This window comes from Pygocentrus nattereri, chromosome 17, assembly GCF_015220715.1.
Source record: "Pygocentrus nattereri isolate fPygNat1 chromosome 17, fPygNat1.pri, whole genome shotgun sequence".
Classification (NCBI taxonomy): domain Eukaryota; kingdom Metazoa; phylum Chordata; class Actinopteri; order Characiformes; family Serrasalmidae; genus Pygocentrus; species Pygocentrus nattereri.
The window spans coordinates 11131868-11156867 of NC_051227.1; the positions used below are offsets into that span (position 1 = coordinate 11131868).

The window sequence follows — 25000 nt, forward strand, 5'->3', positions numbered from 1 at the left end:
TATTATAGTGCAATATATTATATATTATTATAATGCAGTATACAATATATGATTATAGTGCAGTATGTTATATATTATTATAGTGCAGTATATTATATATTATTATAGTGCAGTATATTATATATTATTATAGTGCAGTATACTATATATTATTATAGTGCAGTATGTTATATATTATTATAGTGCAATATATTATATATTATTATAGTGCAGTATGTTATATATTATTATAGTGCAGTATATTATATATTATTATAGTGCAGTATGTTATATATTATTATAGTGCAATATATTATATATTATTATGATGCAGTATACAATATATGATTATAGTGCAGTATATTATATATTATTATAGTGCAGTATGTTATATATTATTATAGTGCAGTATATTATATATTATTATAGTGCAGTATATTATACATTATAACAGTGTAGTATATATTATAGTGTAGTATATTATATACTATAGTATATTATAGTATAGTGTACCATATTATATATTATTATAGTGGTGCAGTATATTATATATTATTATAGTGTAGTATATTATATAACAGTGTAGTATATATTATAGTGTAGTATATTATATACTATAGTATATTATAGTATAGTGTACCATATTATATATTATTATAGTGGTGCAGTATATTATATATTATAACAGTGTAGTATATATTATAGTGTAGTATATTATATACTATAGTATATTATAGTATAGTGTACCATATTATATATTATTATAGTGGTGCAGTATATTATATTATTATAGTGTAGTATATTGTTATTATAGTATAGTATATTATATATTATAATAGTGTAGTACATTACATTATTACAGTGTAGTATATTATATATTACAACAGTGTAATATATTATGTATTATTACAGTGCATTATATTATTATAGTGTAGTATATCATATATTAGTGTAGTATATCATATATTATAATAGTGTAGTATATTATATATTACTATAGTATAGTGTACTATATTATATATTGTTATAGTATATATATTGTATATAGTATATTATAGTATAGTGTACTCACATACACACATTATAGTATATTATTATATATAATATTATTACATTGTATATAATTATATTATTATAGTACGTTATTATTGTATTAGATATTATATTATTATATGGGGCTTTTCCTTGTGGACATTCCTCCGTTTTGACAGGTCAGATCAGGTCCTCCACTGATCTTCAGGTTTCATGATAATCTGCAGTTTTTGCTGCTGGAGATTCTAAACTGTCTTGGTTCACTTGTTGCTAATTGATACGTTTGACTCGCTTTCCATCATTTTTAGCGCATCTCCATCTGTTTAAGAGGCTATACTACACTACACAACACCACACTACACTACACAACACCACACTACACTACACTACACTATACTAGTGCTCCTGTCTGATTTAAGTGGCTTGTTTAAAAAATGAATGAATATGAAAAAATTACGACTTTGTTTTTTGTAATTTGCAAATTTGCAAAAATAAAAAAACGGAAAGGCGCCATTAAATAATAAATAAATTACAGCGCAATTTTTCCATAAGCCCATTGTAATCTGAGCGACAGCTGCGCAGGTGATGTGTGGTATTTATTCTCCTGCTCAGTCTTAGTGCTGTAATAAGACATTTATAAAGAACTCGTCGGGAAGCCGAATAACATTATTACACTATTACAACATAATACTTTCTATTAAGGTGAACTAGACTAGACCCAGAGCGCCGAGGCTGAAGCCTGACTGGCAGCTTTTCAGTGAATTAATGATCAACAAATAAACACAATCAGAGAGATTTTCCACTTTATTTAGTGTGAAAACCTGTCATTCTTGAGCAGGAGACTCCAGGCACAATCAGGCACAGTCAGACACAACCAGGCACAATCAGACACAATCAGCCACAATCAGACAGTCAGGCACAGTCAGGCACAACCAGGCACAGTCAGGCACAATCAGGCACAATCAGGCACAGTCAGGCACAGTCAGACACAACCAGGCACAATCAGACACAATCAGCCACAATCAGACAGGCAGGCACAGTCAGGCACAGTTAGGCACAACCAGGCACAGTCAGGCACAATCAGGCACAGTCAGACACAACCAGGCACAATCAGACACAATCAGCCACAATCAGACAGTCAGGCACAGTCAGGCACAGTCAGGCACAACCAGGCACAGTCAGGCACAATCAGGCACAGTCAGACACAATCAGGCACAATCAGGCACAATCAGGCACAATCAGACAGTCAGGCACAGTCAGGCACAATTAGGCACAGTCAGACACAATCAGGCACAGTCAGGCATAATCAGGCACAGTCAGATACAATCAGACACCGTCAAGCACAACCAGGCACAGTCAGGCACAGTCAGGCTTAATCAGGCACAACCAGGCACAATCAGGCACAACCAGGCACAATCAGACACAATCAGGCACAATCAGGCAGTCAGGCACAGTCAGGCACAATTAGGCACAGTCAGACACAATCAGGCACAGTCAGACATAATCAGGCACAGTCAGACACAATCAGACACCGTCAAGCACAACCAGGCACAGTCAGGCACAATCAGGCTTAATCAGGCACAGTCAGACACAGTTAGACACAGTCAGGCACAATCAGACACAGTCAGGCACAGTCAGGCAAAATCAGGCACAGTCAGACACAATCAGGCATGGCCAGGCACAATCAGGCACAGTCAGACACAGTCAGGCACAGTCAGGCACAATCAGACACAATCAGATACGGCCAGGCACAATCAGGCACAATCAGACACAATCAGGCATTGGTCAGGCACAATCAGACACAACCAGACACAGTCAGACACAACCAGACACAGTCAGGCACAATCAGGCACAGTCAGGCACGCTCAGACACAGTCAGACACAATCAGACACAATCAGGCACAGTCAGGCACAGTCAGGCACAATCGACACAGTCAGACACAGTCAGGCACAGTCAGACACAGTCAGACACAATCAGGCACAGTCAGGCACGCTCAGACACAATCAGATACAGTCAGGCACAATCAGACATAATCAGACACAATCAGATATGGTCAGGCACAATCAAGCACAGTCAGACACAATCAGACACAGTCAGACACAATCAAGCACAATCAGGCACAGTCAGGCACAGTCAGGCACAATCAGACATGGTCAGGCATGGTCAGGCACATTCAGGCACAATCAGGCACAGTCAGACACAATCAGCCACAGTCAGGTGCAGCCAAACACAATCAGGCACAGTCAGGCGCGGTCAGGCACAATCAGGCACAGTCAGGCACAATCAGACACAATCCAACACAGTCAGGCACAATCAGACACAGTCAGACACAATCAGGCACAGTCAGGCGCAGTCAGGCGCGGTCAGGCGCGGTCAGGCACAGTCAGGCACAATCAGACACAGTCAGACACAATCAGGCACAGTCAGGAGCAGTCAGACACAATCAGACACAGTCAGACACGGTCAGGCATGGTCAGGCACATTCAGGCACAGTCAGACACAATCAGACACGGTCAGGCATGGTCAGGCACATTCAGGCACAGTCAGACACAATCAGACACAGTCAGACACAATCAAGCACAATCAGGCACAGTCAGGCACAATCAGACACAGTCAGACCCAATCAGGCACAGTCAGGTGCGGCCAGACACAATCAGCCACAGTCAGGTGCGGCCAGACATAATCAGGCACAGTCAGGAGGGATTTCAAACATTTCTGAATTACATGCAATTACAAAATGTTTCATTGACGTTTTAACGAAATTTGCTGTTATTATCATTGTAGTTATTATTGTTGTTATTATTATTATTGTGGCTATTATTGCTGTTATTATAATTATTGTAGTTATTATTGCTGTTGTTATTATTATTATTATTGTAGTTGTTATTGCTGTTATTATTGTTATTGTAGTTATTATTGCTGTTATTATTGTTATTGTAGTTGTTTGTTATTTTATTATTTTGTCCCCGTAAATAAAATTTAATCCTTGAAATTAAACGACTTTTTTTCCACGCAAAAGTAAAAATTCATCACTTTTATTAACCCCGCCCCCTCCTCTCTCAGTGCCCTACAAGTTCTTCTCGGACCCCTCCGGGCTGAACGAGAAGAGGAAGCAGAGGAGGATCCGCACCACCTTCACGAGCTCGCAGCTGAAGGAGCTCGAGCGCGTGTTCGCCGAGACGCACTACCCGGACATCTACACGCGCGAGGAGCTCGCGCTGAAGATCGACCTGACGGAGGCGCGCGTGCAGGTGCCTCTTTAAATACAAATCAATTTACAAAAACTAATCATTTAAATGCAAATTAAACTGAAGTGTTCATGAATATTTATTTACCTTCGTCATTCAAATATAAACAGTAATAAATCAGTACAGCATCCATCAAATCACGCAGACAATGCGGTTAATGTTTATTAAAAACTAATAAAATGTAAAAGTCATGACGCTTCATATTTTATTTTATTTTAAGTCCAGTATTTAAACACAAACACCGCGTTTTTACAATCAGCTGAAAAAAGAGCAGAAGGAAAAAACTCCTGGGTCACATTTTGAAGCATAAACGATTTTTTCTTTGCTTTAATAATTGCGTTAATTTCTCTTCAGTGAAACCAAAAGTTAAAACAAAAATCCAGAATTGTGATTTGAGTTTTTTTGCATTTGCAAACTTAAAAATTTAATTTGTAGCTTTTTTAAACTTTAAATGAAAAACATTCCGTATTTAAGCTTTAAAACTCAGAATACATAAGATGTTTCATCAGGTGGCCACCACATCATCTACTGCTCAGAGTCTATAATTTGTCTTTGTATATTTACCAAAAATATTTTTACTTCTTCTAAGTAAATTTTTTAAGAATCTTCCTTTTCCGCACATCTTAGTCCTTAAACTGCCAGTTCCTCCTAATCTAATGAAAACCAGCTGCTATGCTGAAAGATGCTGGATGTACCACTGCAGGTCTATAGGGGACTGGGTTTCTGGTCAAAGCTGGTGGCCCATGTTCACGTCCACTCCAGTCATTATCTCACTGATTTCTGGAAGATGGTCTAAAGCTACTCCACCCACCCGAGCACCAATAAAACAAGGTCAATTAACAGGTGTTGTCACTCCTGCAGGTGTGGTTCCAGAACAGGCGCGCCAAGTTCCGCAAACAGGAGCGCGCCGCCAACTCCAAAAGTGGAAATGCAGGCAACAGCGGGAACGCCAAGAAGTCAGGCGAGGCGCGCTCTTCGTCCGAGGATGATGAGTCCAAAGAGTCCACATGCAGCCCAACACCGGACAGCACGGCCTCCCTGCCCAGCTCGGGCAACATGGGCAGCCCAGGGGCCGGAAGCCTCAGCCCCAGCCCGGTGTCGGTGTCCTCGGCCGGCTTCGCCAGCACTTCCACATCCCCGTCCGTCCACCAGGGGCTGAAGTCTCCTACTTGGCCCGGGACAGGTGGCCTGACCCCGGGCGGCCCCCAGGGGCCAGAGCTGCTGAAGACATGGCAGCCCGCGGACAGTATGGCCGCCGGCCCCTTCGCCGGAGTGCTCTCCTCCTTCCACAGAAAGCCGGGGGCCCTCAAGACCAACCTGTTTTAGACGTGGGCTTTTCTTCTCTCTCTTAGTGTGTGGTCCCTTACACTGTTGCTGCCTTGCTCTGTTTCTGTTTTACCTTAGAGCTGGACTCCCTTCTAATTTATTGTCATGTTGGACTTGTTGGCGCTTCCACTGTCTGTGAGTGTGTAAGAGTGTGTGTGAGTGTGTGAGTGTGTGTGTCTTGATTGTAAACATTATCAGCAGTTATTATCCATGTCCGCCAACCACTCCGCCACTTCCCGTTAGTTGTGTCCTTTGTCCTGTTTTCCTCTCTACCAGTAACCAGCCAATGAGGTGTTTTCTTCTAATCTCCCAGTTTTGACTATAGACCTGTATTACTGAATGAACAGCTAGTGCTGAACTAATAACTAGAGCATCAGATTCACTCTTTCAGTGCACAGTGAACACCAACAATGGTGAACTTACATTTACAGCATTTGACTGATGCTCTTGTCCAGAGCGACTTACAATTTGATCTTTTTTTTAAATTTTTTTTTTAACACAAGTAAGCGAAGGCGGTGTTAGGAGTCTTGCCCAAGGACTCTTATTGGTATAGTGTAGGGTGCTGCCCAGGTGGGGGATTGAACCCCAGTCTACAGTGTAGAAGGCAGAGGTGTTACCCACTACACTAACCAACCAACTTACATATAGGATGCTGAGTGAAGCTCCACTGTATTAAAACAACAGGGCTGGATCTACAGCAGAGATGTTGACATTCACTTCATGCGAGTGTCAGGTGAGTCTGGAGTGTCGGGGGCGCAAGTCTGAATCGAGTCTCTGCGGCGCGAGTCCGACAAGTTTGAGTTGAGTCTCAAGTTGCTGGTGTGCAAGTCTTGAGTCTTTAGGCTTTAAGTCTCTAGAGTTTGAGTCTGAGTCAAATTTCAGGACTCTGGAGTTCAAGTCTAAGTCAAGTCTTGACTCTCTAGTCCAAGTTCAGTCTTGAACCGGTGGGGCTCGATTTTGACTAGAGTCTCAAGCCTCTGGTACTCGAGTTTGAGTTGAATCTCAAGTCTCTGGAGTGAGAGTCCAAGTTGTATCTCGAGTCTTTAGAATATTTAAGTTTAGTATCATTATCAGCTGCTGGCCTTGCATTGGACAAAAGTCGACCAGCTAAAAACCTGTCAGGTTTGATTTGGCTTAACATAAGAAGCCACTTATGATAGAAAACCTTCAGTAAGAGGGACAGAACTGAAGCGCAACCCAAGCAAACGTCAACTAAACTGGCTGACAACTTCAGGTAAATCAGCAATTATGCTAGTTGGCATACTTTGCCAACAATGACATGCAAATCAGACATTAAGTAGTTTTGCCTCGTTACTTTAAACAGTTACTGCATGTAGCGCTTCATTTCGCCCATAAGGCTCCAAGTTTTTCTACGATGAAACATTTGTTATGCGAAGCCGTACTGAACCTGACATCTGCCGCAAGCTGACTGCATAACGACTGCACATGGCCATGGTTTATTCTCAGGCCCACCATTATGAATCATACCTCTCGAGTCTCAAGTCAGTTAAGGCGCGTTAGAGTCACAAATCACTTATGAGTTGAAGTCGAATTGTGAGTCAGGTAAAGAGGAGTCACAGCTGCGAGTCAGTTAAGAGTGAGTCAGAGTTGTGAATCACTCATGAGTTGGAGTCGAGTTGTGAGTCAGGTAAAGAGGAGTCACAGCTGCGATTCAGTTAAGAGCGAGTCAGAGTTGTGAATCACTTATGAGTTGGAGTCGAGTTGTGAGTCAGTTTAAGAGGAGTTGCAGTTGTGGGTCAATTAAGGCTGAGTTGGACTTAAGCTTCGAGTCAGTTGAGACTGAGGCAGGCTAGTCTTGAGACAATTCAGAGCAAACCTGAGTTGAGTCGCAAGTCAGTTAACTTCCCCAGCTACAGCTGTGAACACCTACCGTGTCCTACAGTGAAGTTTAACTGGACTCCAACAGCCTAAACACACTGTAGGGGTCAGGAATTCCTCTGTGCCGTCCACACATACCAGCCAAAACCTCCGAAAGCTTCAAGCTTGACCTCAGTTTGGAGATTTGACTGGCCAAGTAACTCGAGACTCCAGTCAACTGAGCATGTACAAAACCACATGACGCCCAGCGACCGAGTTCAGACCCACTAAACCTGGAAAGAGCTGAATTAACCAGGTCGCACGTATCCATTCAACTGGAGGGGAATCCTACAGCCGGGTCTGGCTGGAGGGGACGCCGGCATTCATTCCCATTTCTGCCTATTCCTCTTCTTTTCAGACCTTCCCATTCATCCACAGTCCTCCTCTCAGCTTCAGGCCAAACAGTGCAGAAGCCCAAAGGACAGTTTGGAGAAGGGATTGGGTGACGGTCACCAGCAAGCACAACTTCCTTTTAAGGATCACAAAGCCTCTTTGAAGAGCGAGAGAGAAAGAAGTGCAGCCCCATTAGCAGCAGGGAAGTGAGTGTCGGCATTGGGGGAGCAGCGAAAGCAAACATGCCAGCGCGGCTGGCCATGAAGACGCCGTTAGCACGCGGCCCTTCCGCAGAACGCTAACAGGCGGCTATTCGCCCTCATTCAACATCAGCAACACTAACACTTCATCACAACGGAGCTGCTGCAAGTCCTTCACTGACCAAACACGGCTAAGTGTCCTCCTCACCCTCCCTCCCCCCTCACCTCCCCTCCCCTCCCTCCTCCCCCTCCTCACCTCCCCTCACCCCCCCCCAGCTCTCCTCACCTTCCTCAACTCCCCTCACTCCCCCCCCCCAGCTCTCCTCCCTCACACACCCCCCCCCCCCAGCTCTCCTCCCTCACACACCCCCCCCCCCCCCCCCCCTCGAACAGAGCGCTCCGAGCCAGAATGATGAGCTGCAGCCTGTCAGGAGTCCGGGCACCGCATGGCAGTCCGTTACGGCCGTACAGACCCAGCAGTCGTCAGGCATCTCTGGCTTGTGTTTGTAGGGTCCGAAGGCCGATACCGATGGTCACCCACTGCAGTGGTTCGGCCCGGTTTCAGCTGCTCAGTCACTCATTTAAAAGCTTCTTCGTGCAGCGTCTCCATTACTGTGTGAATGTGTATCCGAAGCCTAGTTAAGCCATTAGCATTAATTTATTAAAAAAAAAAACAAAGGGAGGATGTTTGTCTTTTTCTTTCAGTCGGGCTCCTAAAATATTGTACCATGAGACTATTTTGTAAATAGTAATATAAATACTGCGTAGTTTGACTTTTATTCTGGTAACTTGCCACTAAGCTGTACTTGAGTCGAGTGGCGTGAAGTCGTTAGGGTGTGTTTTCTTTTTTTTTCAGCCGCAGGCCTTCCGTTCATTAATGGCACCGTGTAATACTGTACAAAATAAACAGCATCTAAAGCACCGCCTGGTTCACGCCCAGTATCTTGTTTTTGTTTCTGTCTTCAAACCTAACACGGATGTGTGTGTGTGTATATATATATATCTATCTATCTATATCCATCCATCCATCCATCCATCTAAACAGGTTCTTCAAACAATCTTATACAAATAGTTTCCCATCATACAGAAGAACCATTTAGTCAAGCAAAAGAGTGACCACAGCTCTACACACAGTCATCGTTTTAAGGGTGTGGAGCATCAATTAAGCTGATATTTTAATCAAATTATGCTCTATAAATTACTATAACGCCATAACTTACAGCCACAGTGGTGTATGTGAAAACCTGTGACACTAAGGGTGTATTTTCCTTGAGCTGTGTAAATGTATAAACCAGACCTCCACGGCTAGGCGCTGTAGCTTCAGAAGCACCACTAATGGACCGTGTTCATTTCATCTTACTTGTACATGAATGAAATCGTATATTTTTCCAAGTAACTTGCATTATTTTTATGGTCCAGTCACCACAATTATGGTTCATTCAGTGTAAAGAGCAGCCGGTGTTAAAAACAGAGACACAAGGTTTTATAGAGCATGCACTATTACATATAGACTCAGTGGCCATTTTATTAGAAACACCTACCTTGCCCTTCCACTAACTGGCCATTTTATTAGAAACACCAAACTCATACTGCCACTCACTGGCCACTTTCTAAGAAATGAATAACTAGTGCTTTCACTCAGTGGCCCCTTTACTGGAAACACTACCCTTGTGCTTCCATTAACTGGCCACACTTGGTGCTGAAAAAAGACCATTAGAACCATCAAAACCGGATGATTTTTCTTTCTAACAGAAACTGGCTTAATGGTGGCCATTAAAGAAACCACTTGTTTCCTGTAGGGCACCTTTAGTTCCCATTAGAAAACTAGCAAATGAGTCTGGACACCCAGAACACCTAATAAACCCTTCAGGAAACACAAAACACCACTTTATTACTTTATTAGAAACAGCTACCTCTGATGTCCTATATTTAAGTGTACAATTACAGGCTGTTGCTGCATAATTCCCCAGCCCTACTCTCCCCGCATCATCAATGGTCAGTTTCTGACCGCAGGACCGCTGTGCTCCAGATATTTGGGTTGTGGACCCTCCGAGCACAGCAGTGACACGGACATGGTTTGGTTTTTCGTCCTAGCGTCACTGTTGGGCTGAGAGTGGTGCGTCACCCAAAAGTATCCAGCCAACAGGGTCCAGTGGCCAGAAACTGGCCATCTATGAGACTGAAACTGACCATCTGCGAGACTGAAACTGGCCATCTACGAGACTGAAACTGGCCACCTATGAGACTGAAACTGGCCACCTATGAGACTGAAACTGGCCATCTGTGAGACTGAAACTGGCCATCTGTGAGACTGAAACTGACCATCTGTGAGACTGAAACTGACCATCTATGAGACTGAACCTGACCATCTGAGACTGAACCTGGCCATCTATGAGACTGAACCTGGCCATCTATGAGACTGAAACTGGCCATCTGAGACTGAAACTGGCCATCTATGAGACTGAAACTGGCCATCTGAGACTGAAACTGGCCATCTGTGAGACTGAAACTGGCCATCTGAGACTGAAACTGGCCATCTGTGAGACTGAAACTGGCCATCTGAGACTGAAACTGGCCATCTATGAGACTGAAACTGGCCACCTATGAGACTGAAACTGACCATCTATGAGACTGAAACTGACCATCTATGAGACTGAAACTGCCATCTGTGAGACTGAAACTGACCATCTGTGAGACTGAAACTGACCATCTGTGAGACTGAAACTGGCCATCTATGAGACTGAAACTGGCCATCTATGAGACTGAAACTGGCCATCTGAGACTGAACCTGGCCATCTGAGACTGAACCTGGCCATCTGTGAGACTGAACCTGACCATCTGTGAGACTGAACCTGACCATCTGTGAGACTGAACCTGACCATCTGAGACTGAAACTGGCCACCTATGAGACTGAAACTGACCATCTGTGAGACTGAAACTGGCCATCTGAGACTGAAACTGGCCATCTATGAAACTGAAACTGGCCATCTATGAGACTGAAACTGGCCATCTATGAGACTGGAACTGGCCATCTGTGAGACTGAAACTGGCCATCTGTGAGACTGAAACTGGCCATCTATGAGACTGAAATTGACCATCCATGAGGTCAGTTTCATCACTTCGATTGAGACTGAAAGGTCAGTGCTAACATCGTGGTGGAGTGTCGTTACTGACGTCACTCTGAACGAAAGCCGCCAGGTCGTCATGCCGGCCACAGACACTGAACGCAGAGGTCAGTAAGCGCCGAGAGAATCGTTTCATTTCCTGACCTTAAAGCTGAAAGGTTTGATGTTTGAGTGAAGGACATTATTTTGTTAAATAAACTGAATTTATTGGCAGTGACGTTACAGAAGTTCCTGCTGTTCATATACAACAACCTACGCGCTCTCTCCACTATATACGTTTACATTTATATGAAAACATGTATACATACACACTGCGCATGTTTATAGTCTACTCCTAATTTAAATATGTAAATATGGGTTTTAATATAGTCGTGAGCATAAGTCTCAATACCCCCAGTCAAACGCCACGTTCTGCTGATTTTCATAAGCGAAAATAAAAACCGCACAGAGAACAAACTTAAATATTTACTGCGCAATTCCTATTAATTTAGCATCTTTTACACAAGCCACATTTTCTGTTTGTTTTAATGTGCAAAATTCCACAACTGTACATTAAAATATGCAGAAAAAAAATGATGCAAAGATGTAATTTGGCCAAAGGCGCCCAAACCTTTAAAGTCATGCAGCTTAATTCCACAGCTGGACACTGCAGGCCAGTTGAGCCGGACAGTGAATAGAACACGTGGTGCTGGACCAGACAAACCGACTCTACTTTTCCCAGATTTTGCACTGATGACTTTCTGCTTTCCAACCTCAGGAACGCCACACAGTCCCTCCTTGACCAATCAGGGCACAAAGACAGGCAGCGGTCACATCAGCGGTTAGTTTTTATTCACCTGAAAAGATCATCTTCATCAACAACAACAACAAACAACAACAGCAACAAGGACAAGGACACAGGTGTTTAGAGGTCATTCACAAATATTAACTTAAAATGAAATATTAATAAAACGAGGTTTCGGGTAAAACCTGTCCGATCATCACTCAGAGAAACATCTGAACCAAGAAAACAGAACAGTTTAAAAAGTTAAAACATGAAACAAAACGGCACGACGCACAGACTCGAGGACGACGCCGTGCTCTGTAGCGCCCCCACCCGGCCGTGTAAAGCGGAATAACAGACGAGCTTCAGAGGAAAAGCTTCTCGGTTGTGTTTCAACATCTCAATAACAGCCATTTTAACACAGGACCTCAGGAAATGTCTAAACGCTACTTAGTTTTTCTCTAAACCTAAACTCAGTAATGCTCGTTTTCAGCCTCAGCACCACCAGGTCCGGTTTACACAGACTGCAGGAGGAGTGAGACTTCAGCTGAACTTCCACAGTAGTGCCTTGATTAGTAAATTCTCTTAAAGTCCTGCAGTGTCCTCTGGTGGCCACTTTCGGTATCTCCAAAATGGGGCATACAGCAGCGTCTGTCTCGAAGTAGCAGTAAAGTGAGAGTTTATGGTTGTAGCCAAACCTCGTCACTCCACAAAGGACAACGGACCGACCTTAGTAGTAATTTTGGACCATTTCCACACACAACCTAGACTCATTAGTGTACATGGTGTAATAAATGAACAGATAAACGGAGTTAATGGGTTGTCCTGTGGAAGCAACTCTGGAGTAATGAAGCTACACAGATTTTGAGACGAAAGTGGCTGGAAAAAAGGCCCAAATGTTTAACACTTGGCAAAACAGCATTTAAAGTTGCTAACATACTAAACATGAGCACTTGTGACTGGTCTAATTTGGGGAGAACGTTCTAGAAGCCTCCCAACAATCCCACATACAGTACTGTGCAGAACCAAGAGAGCACCCTTCATTTATTTCATTCTTTGTCAAAACACCCATCAAGTTCTTCCTTTTTCCAGGAGATATTTCTGAGGAGATAGTCAGACTCCTAACAACCACCCGCAAGACCTGCTAGACCCCAAAACTGTCCATATCAGATAAACAGCACTGAAAGCTTTGATCTCTGAGAGAGAGGAGAAAATCGAGCTGCTTCAGATCTGAAAACATCCACAGGTGTTTCTGTCCATCCTTCCACTGTGAGAAGACCACTCAGCGCTGTGGGTCTGAAAGGACGTGTAGATGATCGAGAAGAACCTCACTGAGAAAAGGAGACAGACACATCAAACAAAGGAGCTGAACGACGGACTGACCGCCCCAGAGTCCAGACCTCAACACCTTTCTCAGCTAATAGTTAATTTGGGGTTACAGAAAGCAGGGAATGCAAAACCAACTTCCAAGACTGAACTTTGATGAGAACGGTTTCTCTGAAAAACTGAAATCAAGTCCGAGGAAAAGAACGGAAACTGTAATAAAGGCAGAGTTGGACACACTAAATATACGCATGTTGAGGCTCCGGTGGAATTTTTTTCGTGGTGCTGAAAAATAACTGACGTGTACTTAACGGCCGATCTGACTGGAAATGAGTATAAATAAATGACGTGTAGTCTGAGTCAGTTCTGAGCTCTGTACGTGAAAAAAAAAAATGAATAAAACGATGCGAGTGTCCCTGGTGTCCACACACACACACACACGCACACACACACTTTCTGAAAGCTCATGAACCAGTTCTAGTCAGTCTGCGCTGATTTTGGCTTATTCCATTCTTATTATTTCCCTTTAAAAAACACTAAAACATGCATGTTATCAATAATGAACATAAACACTAATAAACTAACTGAGCCAACCGCCTGCCGGAGAGAAAGGGAAGGAATGTGAATGAAGGCCGGACACGTGATGTTCTCAGGCACACGCTGACGGTCTCTCTTCCTCGCAGGCCTCTTCTCCGGACGTGAGGAGAGAGCTGTAGTGACCGAGTGCTTCTTGTTTTCTTTTGTTAACCTGTTTTAAATGTCAGTGACTGCGCTGACCCGCTGAAGGATGAGGACAACTTACAGCTCCAATTAGCAGTGCAAGATTTTCTGAGAAGGTACAGTCTGACCAGTTTGGACTTGGGTGGTCCAGTTTGGACCAGATCGGCTTGGCTTATCTCACTTCTGCTGCTGTTGTCTTAGGCTGGCCAATAAGATCTTCTTGTGGGTGGGGTCTAGGACTCCCGCCTCCTCCAGGTCCTCCTCCGTGATATCGCTGCAAAGAAATGTTTTTCATAAATCATTAACAGCATGGAGAACAGGACAAGAGAGAAGAAGATAGGACACTTGAGAACATCTGGTTCCCCTAAAGAGGCATTTTGGCCGGAAGCCAGAGTTATTCATCATGTCACTGCAGTACTGTGGGGCACAGCATTGCCTCCTTCAGCCTCATCAGCTCACAGAGTTCATGATTGGTTGCTAATGTGCTGCTGGGCCGTTGCTATGCTATTCCAGGTGGTTGTATTACACTTACAATGTTTTCTCACTACAATACCCAGTACACTTTTGCTTTGCTTAATGGTGAAGACCTTGAGGCTGACTGTCCACACAGCCACTGTCTTCAGCACTTCAACAACTGTTCTAACTAAATCATCACAAACCTGCCTCAAACCATGTCGACCCTCAAACTTGCTTATATGGGTTCTGACAATGAGCTACACAGAGTTACTGCTATTTGAGATTATTTAACACAGTCTAATCAGTGAAATGACGCTGATTAGAATATATGCTTCTTTTACTTCTCACCCACATCAGCCTCTAAGCTCAGGGTCAAAAAATCAAATCAAATCAAATGAAACGTGTCAAACCTCAAGAAGAAACCTACAGACACTACACAGGTCTTGGCTGATCGACCACATTTTGCCTGAAGGGAAAACTGTGGACACATGATCTTGCGATTTAAGCTCATTTCACTGCAGGGGTGAATTTTGAATCCTAAGCCTAGAATTACCATTTTGACTTTCAGGGGTGGTTCATCAGTGGCACTGAAATTCAGTTCAAGACCGGATTAAAGCGAAATTCCGGTGGAAAACTGCACCACCTTTCAGCCGTCGTTTGACAGAACTCACTGTTTTGTATTAGTTTTACGTTTTCCTCCATCCCTGCTCTCTCACTACAATCCACTACACCCAGAACAATCTCACAGAGACTAATGTGGCTCCGCTGTAGGAGGTGCCACAGACACAGCAGCGGTTACGTTTCTCATTTCGGCCAGAGTTCATCTTTCAATGCACGTCTGGGAAACGAGCACCAGGATATCTTGTTCAAGGTGGCATCTAGTTCAGGATTTCAGAGGAACTGATTCAAAAGCTAAATCTGTCTATGGCAGGTCACGCAGGGCTGAAGGAGTAGCGGGTGTAGCAACGTGCAGGTTTTGTAAAGTGAAAGGGGCCTTACCTGAGGAACTCTAGGTCATCCCAGCCGTTCCGTAGCAGCCCCTCCTCGTAACGCTCAAGCCCCAGCCTCTGCAGCCACTCACCAACACTGGACTCCACAGAGAGGCTGCTGCTACTGCTGCCACCCTGCCACATGCCCTACAGAGATACAGTGAGACAGAGTGGACCAACGTCTACTGAGTTTCTATGCGTAGTGTTAATGATGGTGAAATAAACTGGATGTTGGAATTTTAGGTAATGTTCCCTTCAGAAATGTTCATTTTTATTGTCTTCGCATTATTTTTAGTACAAAGAGCTCTGTAGAAATGCTCTATAATATTCATATGATTCATGTGGCCATTCTCACAGACCTGCAATACATTACAAGAGCTGTAGGGGGCAACATGGGTTCATTGCACAATAAAAGATGCTGTAACTTTAAATCACAGTGCAAGTGTTAAAGTATAAAAGTTAAATTAGTTAATCAACCAAATGATTGTTGACATTTTCATCGATCATAGAAATAGTAGTTTTTCCCCCTCTTCCTCACCTCCTCTGGCAGGTCCTCTGCGATGCTCTCCTCCTGGATGGACCGAGGAGGAAAAGTGCGGCATGCTTCCCCCAGGCCCATTCCTCGTAGGTGGGAGGTGGTGCCTCCTTTCAGCATTGCCCCTCCGGGCCCCCGGTCCTGCCCGGCTGGATACTCCACCTCACTCAGCTTCTTTGCCAGATGCAGCACAGAGCACGACTGGTCATCCACTCCTGAAGTCCCACCACCTCGTCTGAAAGGGGAGGGGCCTGGGTTCAATATAGATGGCTGTGAGTCAAGGCAGAAGGCTCCACCTCCTCCTGGAGGCGCGGCAAAGCTGGGAGAAGAGAGAGGTTTGGAGGTGACGGCCGCTGGCGGTGGGATCTTGATGTCTGCCAAGTCTGGGTGCAGTCGAGGTTTGCTCTCTTTTGTAGGTGGGAAAAAGGAGGCATCAGACAACTCGAGGGCGCCTTTGGGGAGCGGAGGGGGCGGGAAGTCGGGTGGCGGGCGGTTCAGTGAGCTGGCAGCATGTACCCCAGGATTTCCATCGTCCTCGGATGACATTTCCTCACTGATTGGTCGCACGGGCCGTCCGCCCGTCTGCCTGCGCGTCTGGATGGAGCTTCCGCTCGGGGGCTTGCCCTTCGTTGCTGCGCTAGCAGGGGGTCCCGATTTACCTGCCGTAGGAGGGTGAGAGGAGCCTGGGAGCAGGTCTGTAGCCAGGGCAGCTGACTGGTTCGGAACGCCCTCCAGGATGTAGTAGGCAGGGTTGTTGAAACTGTTTTTGCAAGTGGAGGGGTCTCCATCACTGGCGTCCTGCTTCAACCTACCAACCAATCACACAAACAAATAAACTGCCATAAATAACAGATTAATATGGAGCTGGTGTGATGACACCCTTTTTGGTGGAATGGCCTTGATGTTTGAGAGAGTGTGTCCCCTACAACGAGAGCGCTGCACGCATGACGCAAGTTCTCAGTGCACTTCTTTATCAAGTGTTCAAGTAAACAAAAATAAGTAACAACACTAAATTATTTGGGGAGGCATGGTGGTGCAGTGGCCTCCCAGCAAGAGGAGCCTGGGTTCAGTCCCCCAGCTGGGTAACCAGGGTCCTTTCTGTGTGGAGTCTGCGTGGTTTCCTCCCACAGTCCAAAGACATGCAGTCAGGCCAACTGGACACGCTAAACTGCCCCTAGATATGAATGAATGTGTGTGAATGTACATCTGTGTGTCTGCCCTGCGATGGACTGGCACCCTGTGTGGGGGTACACCTTGCCTTCCACCTAACGACCACTGGGATAGGCTCCAGCTCCCCCCTGTGACCCAGGAGGATAAGTGGTTTAGAGAATGTGTGTATTGGGTTTTAAAGCTGTATAATGGTTCATTGACTCCAGCAGCCCTTTGGCTAATATCCAGCAATCACTCCTCACCAGCTCTGACCAGAATGGTAAAACCAAAGCCTCTCAGACTACCAAATCACTTCTGCTTTTACCTTTTTTATACTTGTAGCCCCTCTCTCATCAGATCAGGATCAAAGCAATGGAAAAATAGTTAAATACAATGTGCGTAATAATAATCATAAATCATGACCATGTATACAGGTATGTATATTTACGTTAAATTAGTCTTAACTCGTGTTTTACTATTTCCAGGTTTTAGTAAAGGTGGCATCCTATGACGGTACTATGTTTATAAAGTCCCTGTGCTCATCAGTACGACTATTTCTATTGCCAGTGCTCGTCTCTGAGGCCGCATGGCTTTGTGCTTGATTTTATACACCTGTTAGCAACAGGTTAACAAGGCAATAATCAGGAGAGGTGTCCACATACTTTAGGCCACATAGTGTATGTGTGGGTATGTGTGCAGATTTCTGGTGTGAATTCTTCTCTTTAGATGTCCTCTTTGGTGTGGTCATGCACCTCGTCTGTGTGGTTTCCTCTTTAGTGGAGCTGTGTGTGAACGCAGATCGCCCTGAAGTGTTTCTCTCTCCCTCCTCTGACACCTTACTCAGCTCTTTTCTGTTCAGAGAGGGCCTGTGGGAACACCACACCATCATCACCACCATCATCATCGATATTGTCGATATTATTTTTTACAACACTTCTAAGCATGTAATCTGCTTTGTTCTAGCGATGTCGTTGTATCTGATAACAGGACTTTTTTGCACCTTTATCATTACAACGACCACAAGTTCCTGAGCAGCAATAACAGTTCACTCTAACGTCTACTGGACACTACATGACTCACAATCGCTATAATGCTCACACTACCTGACATTACAGCCTTACTGTTATTCATAATGAACTCTACACTTCTGAACTCACAATAATCCACTTAACTCAATCATTATTAATATTTTAACAGGAAGGTCATAACAGCAAATTAACCACCAGTGTCAAAAATGATATTATATAATTAATTTGGCCACAGCTGCTGCTGAGAAAGTGCAAACCGCACTCAGAGTCTCGGCAATGTCACTTCACAGCTTTCGAGCAGTGCGGGCGAATGTGCATCTCACTTGACGTAATCATGTCCGGCTCTAGGGGGCATAGTTTTCCCTTTGGGACCTCCAGTCTCGTCCTTGTCCACACTGATCCACTCTGGAAGTACACAGACGGATGAAGTCAGCACTGTACAAAAGGTTCAGGCATCTCAGAAAATGATATGCTAAGCTTTTTATCTGGGAAGTAAACATTTATTTATTTGACACAAAGAAAGATCATAAACGACCGTTTGTGATTTAATGTGTGTGAATAATTTGTTATTAATCAATAAAAATTTCAAACCCAGTGTTTATAATTACCATCCAACACCTAATTCATCTCATCAGTCCTCCACTAATCAACTCAGCAGCTGCTGATGGAATCTAACAGATCAATGACTTTGTTCTTCTAACATTCCACTTAGAATTACTCGCAACATTTTACTCCTTTTCTTAAAAACTCTTATTACACTTTATTTATTAGCATTTAATCTACATAGAATTTTACACAAAAAAACTTGTTCCTCGCCTCACTCCTGACTCATTTACTGCTACTGCCTCATATTTCTGACCTCATTTTTGTCACTTGCTTCATTTACTGTTTACTGTTACTGCCTCCTTGTTGTTTAACATTAATACTGCCTCAACTTTTTAAGAAACTGTTACATTTCACTTATTCGTTTGCATGTAAACTGTGTGGTATTTTTATATTAAAGCTCTTGTTACTCGCCTCCGTCACTGTTTGACATTACTGATTTTTGCTGTTTAACGTTACTGATATACTGATCATATTAACAGCAGTTATTTTTTAATCTTACTTCATTCATCATTTAACTGCCTCATTTTTGTTCCTTGTCTCATTTATCATTAAACATTACTGTTCTTCTTTCAAGTAACTCATACACACATTTGTATACAAGTCTGTTAAACACACACACACACACACACACACACACACACACACAAATCATACCATAGAGCCTCTCTCTGGTTCCCATTCTCTCAGAGGGCACTCTGACTCTCATGGAGCCGCGGATGTTTCCGGTTTCCTCTCCCCGGTGAGACAGGTAGGTGTGAAACTGTTGTGCTGTGCTCCCAATCATTGACTTCAAGGCCAGCACACATTCTCCTACACACAGACACACAAAGGTCATTCATACAGTTCTCTGAAAGTGGCTTGACAGTGGTTTTAAACCAATCCAACAAAATCTGTGTCTAACCAAACAGGCTCTGGACCTTGTAGGAGAGGATGAAAAGCGTGTATGTGTAAATATGCTGGTGCACTATGGCTGCCACATCACTCGGGTTTTATTTGAGTACTTTTGTATTTTCTTACTGGCTGAGAAATGTGCCACCATATTAAATGAAACAGCAGCCAAGACTGACTTTCCCAAGAGGCATCCAGCCACACGAGCGATGCTACCCAGCAGCTATGACGTTCCCAGGACGGCCATTTGACAATTGCTTTACTGCAGCCTCATGGTTTTTTAGGTGGGCCAACATTATACTGCAGCTATGTGGCTTCCCGGGCCGGCCGCTTGAGTAAAGCCACACTGCAGCTACGGGGCTTCTTGGGGCGGCCGCTTGAGTAAAGCCACACTGCAGCTACGAGGCTTCTTGGGCCGGCCGCTTGAGTAAAGCCACACTGCAGCTACGTGGCTTCTTGGGCCGGCCACTTGAGTAAAGCCACACTGCAGCTACGTGGCTTCTTGGGCCGGCCACTTGAGTAAAGCCACACTGCAGCTACGAGGCTTCTTGGGCCGGCCGCTTGAGTAAAGCCAAACTGCAGCTACGAGGCTTCTTGGGGCGGCCGCTTGAGTAAAGCCACACTGCAGCTATGAGGCTTCTTGGGCCGGCCGGTTGAGCAAATGTTACTCATTACCTATGATACTTCCCAGGCAGGCTACTTGAGTGACATCACGCCACAGCTACAAGGCTCCCTGACTCAGCATACTTAACTTTATAAAACCAAGCTCTGCAAGAAAGTTCCTTTCTGTGCACACATTCTTGTAGCTCCTTGAGCTGCTTGTTAATTCATTCTGAATTCCGTATTGCACGTTATAATGTGCTGTCTGTAGCAAAGGTGGCTCGCTATTTCTTGTTGGGCACAATGGGTAAAGTAATATCTGTTTTGCCCAATAAAGCACAAAAAAGAGCTGTAAGATGTAAAGAAACCATTGTAAAGGACGGATCTGTGCGAGTTCCCTCAGGGGCAGGATGCACATGGCAAGTGAGCAAGAAAATGAGATTCCAAAGAACAGGAAGGCTGTGCAATCATCTCACACCAAGGCCAAACCTACATTACCTCATCATCTAGGCCAGGCATGTCAAACTGGGGACATTCCAGGTGAAAGTGGTGCAGAGATTAGATTCACCCTCATCTAACGCTCCGAGTTCAGTTCAGAAAGGCCTTGCTGATGAGCTGATGAGCCGAATCAGGTGTGCTTAATGAGGCAGTGATCTGAAGTCTGCAGTGATTTGGCCCTCGAGGACTGGAGCCTGACACGTGTTCTAAGCCATCAGACGTGCCACAAGACAGAATGATATGCATGCACACACACATATATACTCACCGTAAGACTCGTATCCATCCAGAGACTTGACGGTAAGCAGCAAATGCTGGTCCTGCAGGTACTCTATATCAGACAGGATGGGCTTCAGAGTGGTGAGCTGCTTCGAAGACCAGCCCACACGCAGGAAGTTTATATTATCACTGCTCTGGGAGTCGTTCTCATAGCTCTTCTTAAACTCTACAGGAGGGAGAGAGAACGTTGCAGCACAAAGCCTCAAGTTAAAGAGATGTTTCAGTCACTGGCTTCTTTTGCACTAAAGCTACTAGGCTAATATAGATTATAGCACATCATACAGCTTCAATGGCACAGTTTGAAATAAGAGATAATTGGCTAATTAAAATAGTCTAATTGGAATAATCAGCCTCGTAGTTCCAGTGTAGACTTCAGAACCTGGAATGACGAGAACTATCAAATCAGAATAGTTGCACAGTTTAAATGGTTCCCACTTCCAGCTAGGTTGCAATGTGGTTGCTATGGTATCGGAGGTGGTTGCTAAGGTGTTGCTAGTCGGTAGCTATAGTATCACAGGTAGTTGCTATAATAAAATAATAAAAGAGAAAATAATATAATACATAGAACAATATAGTTAATAAGGACCAGCATCCTACCTTCCAAGCAGGTGGAGTAGAACTCTATGAAAAATTTGGTTCTGCTGGCCGTCTTAACTATGGCTTCAATATTCTCAAACTCTATATATGCCTGCTCTGACGACTTCGGCAAACCTGAGAGAGAGGGGGGGGGGGCAGACAGACAGACAGAGAGAAAAAGAGAGAGAGAGAGACAGACAGACAGAGAGAGGGTGGGATGGGGGGAGAGAGAGAGAGAGAGAGAGAGAGAGAGAGAGAGAGAGAGAGAGAGAGAGAGAGAGAGAGAGAGAAAGAAAGAGAGAGAGAGAGAGAGAGAGAGAGAGAGAGAGGGAGAGAATGAGGTCTCTGTATTGTAATTTTAGGTCTTATCAGACACACGCCTGCAGGTGTTGGTCAGTTAATTTACCCTTTTTGGAGACAAACTGTGACGTGACACCCACTTCAAACGTAGCGAACACAGGCGAGTGGTCACTGGTGACAATATCATCCGTGCAGCCTGAGTGAGTGGAAAAGAAAAGGTTCAATTAATTGACATTCACCTAGAAAAGCACTTGACGTTAGAGCTAATGAGTTTCTACATCTGGTGAAGTAAGAAGAAAATGACACTTTTGAGTCAAGTAAAGAAAAACACAGCTTTCCAGGAAAGAGCTGAAGTTAGCCGCAGTTCATAGGGACTCTGAGGTGAAGTATTGGGACACTTCTCCAAACCGAGTTCCAGGGTTTTAGCTACAATCATTGCCAACAGGCACCTAAAACCAAGCACACAGCCATGCAAACTCCATAGACACACACTGGCATTACAGTCGTACGGATGAGCTCAGTGACTGTAAACGCGGCACTGTTACAGGACGTCACCTTCACCACAAGTCGGTTAGTGAAAGTTCAAGCCCATGTTGCCTGTAAGTGCCGTTACTGTGACGCGGAAGCGTCTCGGGGCAACAACAGCTCAGCCACAGAGCGGTAGATCACACAAACTCACAGAGCCGGGATGCTGAGAGCTGAGGCATGTAAGAATTGCCCCATCTCTGCTGCACATAGTCTGTAAAGCTGTACTTTATTTGTTGTTGTGTTGTACTGTATGGTACCCAGAGACTACAGCTGAAGAGTAAGCTGGCCAAGCGGGTACATTTACAGAATATAAATGTTTATTAATGTGTCCTGTCCCTGTAAATCTACCGGATAGTACCAGGTCAATAAACGACTGAGAAACTGAATTTTGTTGCTGTTCTTTAGTTTTGGATAAAAATAAAATGCTAAAAATTCTAAAGTGAAACCAAGCACAAAGCATCGCAGGAGCTTAACCAACAGGAAACCTAGAAACCTGAGGTTTGTGAAAAAAAATCAACACGACTGTTTTTGATTAAATAATCGGGTTTATACAGTAAATCCAAACAGCTGATGTGGTGTTGCTATGAGATTATATCCAGCTTGTTGTTAGGGCGTTAGGTAAGGTGCTGCTACGCACTGCTATGGTGTCCCAGGTAGTTCTTAAGATGTCAGTAGTGCATTGCGATGTTATACCAGATGTTCACAATAGTGTTGCTAGGCCAATGCTACAGTATCCCAGGTAGTTACTAAGTTGTTGCTACCATACTTGTATGATGGCGACATTAGCAGTACATATAAAGAGTGCTTCTAAGTCAGTATATGAAACTCGTTACTACCAACCAATTTATATTACTGTACACAGAAAACAATGGAGAATAAAGCAACATGCTCCTGGATAAGCGCTGCTGTCTGTCAGGACATTTTACCGTAGGAGTTGCAGACGATGTGCGTTTCTGGGTAAGATTTCCACAGGATTCGGTCGCACCACGACGGCACGTTCGTCCTCATCTAACAAGAGAGTGTCAGAAAGAGGAACTTTTAACGTCATTTACTATCAGCCATATAATGTAACACCATTAATTCTATAAGGTAATTCAGCAAAATAATATCTGTGAATACGTTTGGTGGTTGAACTGTGCTTTATTAGCGTTGTGCTGGAGCTAAAAGTCTAATGTACAGGTGCATGCAAAAGTTTGGGCACCCTGGTAAAACGAGACATTTTACCGATTTTCTAAATGAAAAGTTAACATCACTTCTAAATGAAGCAAAGTCAAATATCACATCTTTATGCATTTGCTGGCTGACTTCAACATATTGGAAACAACATACAAAAACTGCGTACAATATACAATTCAGCATGTGCGCAAGTTTGGACACCCTTTAGGTCAGTATTTGGTAAGAACTCCTTTGGCCTCAAAATGTTTCTTTTAGACAGCTTTTTAGGACTTTTCACTTTTCCTTGCAGAACACATCTGGTTCAGTAATATTCATAGGTTTTCCTGCATGCGCAATGATATTTAAGTGTGAGGACGGTGAACATTTCAAAACCTTAATCTGTTGTCACTTCAGTAGTTCAGGGTTCATTTTGACCTATATTTTGGATCATTGTGTCACAACATCCAACCTCTTCTTCAGGTTCTTCACTGAATGTGGATCATTACCTTCCAGGATTTGTTGATATTTAGTATAATTCATTCCTCCCTCTATTCCCACATTTCCTGCACCCAAAAGAAGAACAGATTTCTCTCCATGCTCAACAGTTGGCAAGGTGTTCTTTTCATCACATGCTGCTCCTTTTCACTCCAAATCCAGCTTTGTTGATTGTCGCCTGAGAGACAACTTTTGGTTTATCAGCTCCCAGAATTTGTTACATCCAGACTTGGTTTAAGGCTTAATGAATCAAAGAGAAACAAAATAACAAAAAAAAAACCAAACAAACCAAAAAAAAAAAAAAAACCCAAACAAAAACACTAGGGTGTTCAAACTTATGCACACGTAGCATTTTTTATATTTCTTCCAATATGTATAATTCAGTAAAATCAATAATAACTGCATTAAAATTTGCAGAAACCTGTCCTATAAAACTGCAGCTAATAAGCAATGGAAGCTTACGATCAGCTGTTATCACCATGAAAACCTGAATTATCTCACATGATTTCTCCCAACAAGCGAAACTACCTACACTAGTTCTTATAACTGACTTCTTTACAATGGTGATGGGAACCAGGAGTAGTAACGTCTACAACACAAAAACAGCCATTTATGATCTGAAACCACCAGCTGAGCTAGCTGTAAGTACCAAAGTTATTTTAAAAATAACTTCTCAAAACTTCTGTAACTCAACGTGTCGGGCGACAGGCATTCATGACCATTTCATGTAATCAGTTTTGTTGGGAGCTTATGGAAGGCATCAAACTCTCCAGGTGTCTGGTTGCCATCACCCTGAACGACTGTTCACGCCTTAAGAAGTGAATCATGTCCAAACGTTTTGAACAATCTGCAGAATTCTCCTCTGAAAAAGTGCAAAGATAATGTTTTATTGTTGTTGTTGTTGTTGTTAGAGAGGCAGAAGGAAGGAGGATAAAGGAACGCTGTGACTGAGCTTCCTGTTTCACACTCAGGCCTGATTCATTTCCTCTC

General features: G+C 43.7%; 2 protein-coding genes across 2 annotated transcripts in view; one reads left to right on the forward strand and one right to left on the reverse strand.

Annotated features, from left to right (window-relative positions):
• phox2a (paired like homeobox 2A) overlaps positions 1–6065 on the forward strand; it is a 7706-nt gene extending 1641 nt beyond the window's left edge. The window contains exons 2-3 of the mRNA XM_037546867.1: positions 4076–4263; positions 5122–6065. Of these exons, the coding sequence (XP_037402764.1) occupies positions 4076–4263; positions 5122–5586 (653 nt within the window). The 3' untranslated portion in view covers positions 5587–6065. The remainder of the gene's footprint in view (positions 1–4075; positions 4264–5121) is intronic.
• Positions 6066–13171: 7106 nt separating this feature from the next.
• inppl1a (inositol polyphosphate phosphatase-like 1a) overlaps positions 13172–25000 on the reverse strand; it is a 64958-nt gene continuing 53129 nt past the window's right edge. Inside the window, exons 18-27 of the mRNA XM_037546710.1 lie at positions 23287–23368; positions 21939–22028; positions 21554–21667; positions 20946–21122; positions 19346–19501; positions 18409–18490; positions 17810–17923; positions 15912–16716; positions 15384–15520; positions 13172–14202 (exon numbers count right to left, since the gene is read on the reverse strand). Of these exons, the coding sequence (XP_037402607.1) occupies positions 14106–14202; positions 15384–15520; positions 15912–16716; positions 17810–17923; positions 18409–18490; positions 19346–19501; positions 20946–21122; positions 21554–21667; positions 21939–22028; positions 23287–23368 (1854 nt within the window). The 3' untranslated portion in view covers positions 13172–14105. The remainder of the gene's footprint in view (positions 14203–15383; positions 15521–15911; positions 16717–17809; positions 17924–18408; positions 18491–19345; positions 19502–20945; positions 21123–21553; positions 21668–21938; positions 22029–23286; positions 23369–25000) is intronic.